Source organism: Lactuca sativa, chromosome 3 (assembly GCF_002870075.4).
Source record: "Lactuca sativa cultivar Salinas chromosome 3, Lsat_Salinas_v11, whole genome shotgun sequence".
Classification (NCBI taxonomy): domain Eukaryota; kingdom Viridiplantae; phylum Streptophyta; class Magnoliopsida; order Asterales; family Asteraceae; genus Lactuca; species Lactuca sativa.
Window position 1 is genome coordinate 232,451,412 of NC_056625.2, and position 7,046 is coordinate 232,458,457.

General features: G+C 30.5%; 1 protein-coding gene across 1 annotated transcript; it reads left to right on the plus strand.

The window, feature by feature from the left end:
• The first annotated feature begins 5,182 nt into the window (after nucleotides 1–5,182).
• Nucleotides 5,183–6,079, plus strand: LOC111908944 (protein FAR1-RELATED SEQUENCE 5-like). The gene is made up of 2 exons (XM_023904730.1): nucleotides 5,183–5,770; nucleotides 6,050–6,079. Exons 1-2 carry the CDS (start codon nucleotides 5,183–5,185, stop codon nucleotides 6,077–6,079), a joined length of 618 nt encoding a protein of 205 aa, XP_023760498.1.
• Nucleotides 6,080–7,046: the final 967 nt, after the last annotated feature.

A 7,046-nucleotide genomic window follows, 5' to 3' on the forward strand; every position in this document is an offset into this window, starting at 1 on the left:
TCAGATATTAGTTTCTATACGGAAACATGTCATCTTCCAAAGAACGTGAAATGTATCGGAATTTGATTGCATCTCACAAAGGTCGAACACAATGTTCGTGCATGCTACCTGTTATCTCGAACTACAAAACAATAATAAAGTTCTTAGAGTTTTTAAGAACATACGGAAATTAGTTTCATTTTGGAAAATACTTTTCAAAAGTTAATTAGTTTTCTTTCTTCAAAATCCTTTTGACATTTTGGAGAAAAACATTTGTAAGAACAATGCTACCTTCACCCCTTCGATGATCTTATCGTGTCACCATCCTTCTCTCATATCCACATCCTCTTTATTTCTCTAGCATTAATCCCATCCTCTATTTGTTCGGGCTCCTAGCTGCAATGTTGATTTCATGGAGCCAACCGATTTCATGGAATACGGAGGCGATGGTAGATTTCATGGAGGAAAGTGGTCACAACAGTGTATGAGTTTAATTTTAATACATAATATACTTGCAACATAAATAAATTTAAATAAAACAATTAAAAATAATTTAATATATACATCAAACACAGTTTATACATACATGATATTCAATGAAAAAATAATAAGTAAAATGTCTTTTTCTCATTATCTATAAATAAACAAAGTATATCCGAACAATTCGATCAAACCTAATACAAAAAAAGGATCTCTCATTAGGAAGCAAATCGACATGGTATTGTGCTTCATATGTATATCTATTAGATCGGTCATCTTCTAAACATTTCAAAATCAACAAAAACTAAAACAATATAAGATTTCAAATATGATATATGAATAACTTACGATTAGATATTGTGTAAAACTTTATGCAAAACTTGATATAGACAAAATTGTTGAGAAACTTAGTAAAGAGAATATTTTAAAGCATATTACAACCATTACTCCTTGTCAAATAGGCCTTGTTGTAAAGAAAGGTAAGCGATCAGTTGGGTTGTTGATCCGAACCTGAGTAAATAGCAAAACGTAAGTTCAAATATTAGGAATTTATGTCCATATGTGTGTGTCTGTGATTGTAAACCAGAAAACAACTTTTCCCATACAGTTTGTTTACACTACTTGAAAAAAGAGTAAACAACTACACAATAACCTTGATATGAATACAATTAATATAGTTAGATTGAGGGGCTTAAAAATACAATTCACCTGTTTCTTAAGCAATCTACCCATACAAATTGAGCCTATATAAAATATATTCCTTCTGGACAAGCCAAGATGGATGCCAACTCTCCCTTCAATTGGTCCAAACATGAGGAACAAAATCATCATGACTGCCATCTATATCTTCTTTTTTACTCCATACAATAAAAAAATAACAAATGTTGTTAATTTAGGATTATGTAACTTAGTTTCAAATATAAAATTAAATAACTATAAAAAACATCATTGGCTTCAAATAACCGTAACCATAATAGTGATATTCTTGGGATTTCAAATATGGCATTTTATTAGTTGATAGTGTATTATCTTTGAAGAAAGAAGTTAAAGCAATATGTTTTCAAAGTACATAAACTAACCACTGTGTGACCGTAGCTAATGTCCTGCTTTGTTAAAATGTCGTTTTCATAAACAAAAAAATACAACATATATTATGAGAGAGAGAGGGACACACACACACACACACACAGAGAGAGAGAGAGAGAATTGTCTTTAAATGATAGCACCTTAAATCTTATGAGTGTTTCACCTTAAACCATAAAACAGAAGCAGATGATTTGATAAAAGTTAAAACTTGATTTTTGTAAGTAAAAAGGTGAGATATAGAAGGTGTGATCAAAAGCTTATGTACAATCTTACCTGGAGGGTGGTGACAAGAAAGCAACAGTCCATGGCCGTCATTGGCTGTCTCTGATCTCCAAAGAGTGAGGATGTAGTTCCTTTTTATGAAGATTTGTTCTGCATACCGAAATGCTTACACAATGAAGACCTTTTTGATTCTCGCGCGTCACTATCAAAGATAAATTAGTTGTAGACACAGTCACACATATTAGGGTGACATATACAGAGATTAGGGTGACATATACAGAGAGGAAAGTGGTGGGACTTACTTTGTATTGTCTCTGATTAAGGTGTCTCCGGGCGAAAAACACGTTGGCCTATGACCTATGAAATCAACAAACACACATAGTTAAATAGATACCCGCAGTTAAAAACACATACGCAATTAGAAATAGGATTTTGAGGGAGAGAGTGGGAGAAGGTAAACAGTTAGCCAAGACGCAACTAAAAATAGATGCAGATCTAGATACTTACATTATCAACATGATAGTGTCGACCGAATTAAGATACGGTGAGTGACACTAACTTCCGGTCGTTAGCGGTCGTTAGCAGAAGGTCGAGACGACGGTGAATGGTAATAAACGTTTGTCTGCGACAGAGGGTATACGAAGAAGGCATCGACGTCTTTAGTTTACAGTGACAGAGGGGGAGCTGGTGGTGGTGGTGGTCGCGTTTAGGTGGTGCGCAGAAAGAGAGTAAGAGTAAGGGGTACGACTATGGTTTGTGAGGGAAAGAGATGCAAGAGAGATTGAAAGAAAACACCTTTTTCCCCATTTTAAAAGCGTGTTTTTTTTAATGGGAAGAAAGGTTATACGTCTATAGAAAAAAATGGAGAGATCGAGATATATTGATAAGGGATGAAAAAATGGGAATTTCAAAATTTAAACCTAGAGAACTTAATTAATCATCCGATATATATGGATCCAACGAGACTCAATCATCGATTAAAGTGGCTGGGTCAAACTAAGGAAAAATATGCATCGATTGATTGTATATTTACATTGAAGATTTGGACAACTTAAATTTAATATTATTATATTGATAGTTTGTTGTACTTTAACCTTAAACGTTTGGACGTCTTAAAAAAAATAATATTATTATATTCAATCTATTTATAGAAATAGTGAGATTTCTTTTATAAGATAGTAAAGATATATATGAAATCAAATTCAAAGTTTTACACAAAAAATAAAAAACACATGTTAAATAAATTGAAGAACAAAAAAACTGCAAAGCACACAAACAAAACAAAAAAAAAATCTTTCTTCAAACCTTTAGTGAGAAAAAAATTGAATCCCCTTCAAAACCCTCTTTATTATTCACTTGTACCACCGTTCATCTTGAGTTTTAAAAACAATATAAGAAAAAAAATGAGCAACTTGGTCTGAAAAAAACCACAAAGTACCTCCACCATCATCTACAAACGAAAAAAAAAATTAAATCTCATTCAGAACCCGTTTCTTGACTTACAACCTGATCTTCAAAAAAAAATACCACGACCACCATCTAGCTTGATTTTTGAAGAAGAACACATCTAATTTTCAGTCATTAGGTTTGATTCTGAAGTGGTTAAACTTTGAAAATCTCCTTGGTTAAATCTTCACCACCAGGTTCGATTTTCATTCATTTGACAAACGTACAAACACTTCATTGCTCTAAATATGATCTCTTTGTTGATGACTCAATTAAATTCGCACATACTTTCTTATATGATCCCTAAATACACATAGATTTTAAGCTTGATTTGCAGTGTTTCTTTATACATTCATATATGGGACATACACAGAGTAACAATTTGGATGCGGGGAATACATTTGCACATACATTCATTAACACTAACTCTCTGTTGAAAATGTGTTGTTTGTTGAAGTGACACCAACAATTTCAAGAAGATGCATGTGATACTTGTTTGTCTTATATTTGGCATCCGTCATTAAAACTTGTGGAAATGCACACCATGTACTCAATGGTGTCTAATGAACAAAAAACAAGTCGTCAAACTCATTAGTCGTATCATCTCTTTGAAACTCGTATATATATATATATATATATATATATATATATATATATATATATATATATATATATATATATATATATATATATATATATATATATATATATAATACTAAAATGATCCAGAAAAAAAAAACAAACATGATTAATATATATATATATATATATATATATATATGATACTAAAATGATCCAGAAAAAAACAAACATGATTTGTATGAAAATTCACATTAGGATTCAATCATTGCAGATATATTGACTTAGACAAAGATATTTTATATATATATATATATATATATATATATATATATATATATATAAACAGTACATCAAATCAATTTCATTATTATTAAAAGTAAAGGTAAAGTTAAAAAGACATCAAATAAATTCAATAATAATAATAATAATAATAATAATAATAATAATAATAAAAATAACAAAATAAAACCCCAAAAAAAACCACAATATATTTCAAATTAAATGGCTTTAAAAACAAAAGAAATGAAAAAAAAAGGTACATGAAGAAATATGATGGATTAAACGGTACAATATATACATACATACATATATATATATATATATATATATATATATATATATATATATATATATATATATATATATATATAAAGTGAATATATGTTATAGCCTCACCTAAGCTTAGGTACAAAAACATACAAAACTACGTCATTTGTTAAGGGTTTTCCAAAAAAAAATTGTTATGTACGTGATTTGCTGAAAGAAACGAATCCTCCATAAAAAAAATTACATAATATGAATCAATTTTTTTTTCAAACGACTTTCTTTTGATTATTCATTATCGTGTGTAGTTTTGTGAAATTCTCCAAGTTCGATTGCTACGTGAATTCGTTGGTTTCTCAGGTACGTGGTTTTTTTTCAAAATCTTTTGTTTCGTGAAGTTTATAGAAGTTCAATTACAATATTTAGGGATTCACTTTGGAGTTTGCTCCAGCGTAAGAAAACACACACACACACACGTAGGTGAATGAAATATAATTAGATAATTGCATTAAATTCAATTCAAAAGTGATAGGTTTCTTCTAGAATTTCCAATACTTAATAATTGACACTCTCATTTAATGTTTTTCATTCATACAATAAAGACTTGAATAAGTAATTAACCTTACAATTACACTTGCAGGTTTATATCATTCAATGCATTTTAAGTTACCATTCAATTCTAGTTTTTATATTGAAGTTTTTGCTGATTTTTTTTTCATTATTGTTGATCATTTTAATATACCATTCAATTCTAGTTTTTATATTGAATTTTTCCTTTTTTTGTCATTACTGTTGTCTGATTAGTAACAATTGCTTCTCATTGTTTCTATTTGTGTAGTAGACAATGAATGAAACTGAAGTTGATGTTCACCCTATCGAAACACATATAACTGAAGATGTTGACATAGATGGTTTGTCAATAGCAACATATGACTCTGAAAAAATAAATAGGGTCGATGTGAACGCTAATTGTGACAAAGATGAAGTTAATAATGAAACCATTTTGGGAAAGGTTTTCGATACAACCGATGATGTGTATGCCTTCTATAATGATTATGCATTTGTACATGGATTTGGTATACGTATTCATACTACACACAAAAATAAGGAAACAAATGAACCTTATCGAAAGATACTTGTATGCGACAAAGAAGGTTTTATACGGGAGGATGGTAATACTTCAAGTGGACATGAGAAAAAACATCGTAGAGAAGTTAGAGTTGGATGTAAGGCAATGCTTCGAATTTCAAAAAAGAAGGATGGGAAATGGTTTGTGGACTTGTTTGACGACACACACAATCATGAATTAAGCATCACACCAACGAAGGTGATGAAGCATCGGTCTCACGCGAAGTTCCACCGTACAGTGGAATGTAAATCTCTCATGATGCAACTTAATCAATCAGGGTTGAAACCCTCTCAAATTAAAAAGGTTCTTGTGTGAGAATTTCACAAGTTGATATGATGCCTCAGTTGTCTGTACGAGATCCCCTTGGTCCAACTCAAACAAAAGGGCGTCCTAAAATTGCTAGTAGAATCAAGTCTTCTTTAGAAGTGCCAAAAAAAACGAACATGCTCTTACTGTTAAGGATTGGGTCATTATGCTACTAGTTGTTCTAAAAGAAAGGTACTTATAGTATTAACTTACTTTTTTCATGATTTTAAAGTTCTTATATTTATATAATAATCTATTTATATTTTCATGTAACAGGTAAATGAATCGTTGCAGGAGAAAAAATGATGAGATATGTAGTTGATGTGAGAAAGTGAAAAATCTAGATGGTTCATGACATTTTGTTTTGGTTAATTGTCCTCTTTTTCCAATTTTGGCTGATTATTCTTTTTTCTAGTTTTGGTTAATTGTCTTTTTTTCAGATTTGGACATAAATCGTGTAAGTTGCTATTTTGGAATGAAAATTTTGAATGGTTAATGCTATTATGTGTAAACTATGAAAGTACAGGGGTATTTTGTATAAAAAAATGTAAGTACGATGCTATTATATGTTAAAAATGAAAGTATTGGGGTATTATGTGTGAAAAACAAATGTACTTGCAAACTGATCTGCAAAAAAATACCGCCCCCACCATCTTGTTTGCTTTTTGTAGAACACATCTAATTTTTAGTCATTAGGTTTGATTCTGAACTGGTTCAATTTTAAAGATCTCCTTGGTTCGATCTTCACCATGAGGTATGACTTTCATTCAACTGATAAACATACAAACATTTCCTTATATTTATCCAATCAAGTTTGATCAAGATTATTGAAAGAAACTAAAAAATAAACAAATAATAGATAAAGTACACAAAAAGACATTTTTTTTTGGAAAGAGAACTTCCAAATCATCTGCTGCAAACATGAAGCTTTGCCTCATGCCCTAGAGTCACTGCAGGCGAACCTCTATGACCACAAGGGCTGAGTGGTGCTAGGATTTTGAACATGGGTCAATAGATTATCCACCATATCTTTCACATGTCTTACCAAGTCACCACAACCCAAGTGGTTAAAAAAAATAACATTTAGCAAAAATGATTATATTGATAAAATAATATTCCTTTGGCCATGTCGTGTGGTTGAATCGATGAGAGAAAAATGTTTATATAAATAAACTAATACTCCTTTCACTGTATAATAAACTTTTCTTTTTCTTTACAAGATTATTAAAACTAATTTTTAGTCAAACTAGTGGATTAAACTATAACTATAACC

What these genes read in the sequence shown, in the direction of transcription:
- LOC111908944 (XM_023904730.1), top strand. Translation starts at nt 5,183, where the DNA reads ATGAATGAAACTGAAGTTGATGTTCACCCTATCGAAACACATATAACT. An exon ending in AACCCTCTCAAATTAAAAAG is followed by an intron (nt 5,771 to 6,049) that starts GTTCTTGTGTGA and finishes TTCATGTAACAG; the next exon opens with GTAAATGAATCGTTGCAGGA.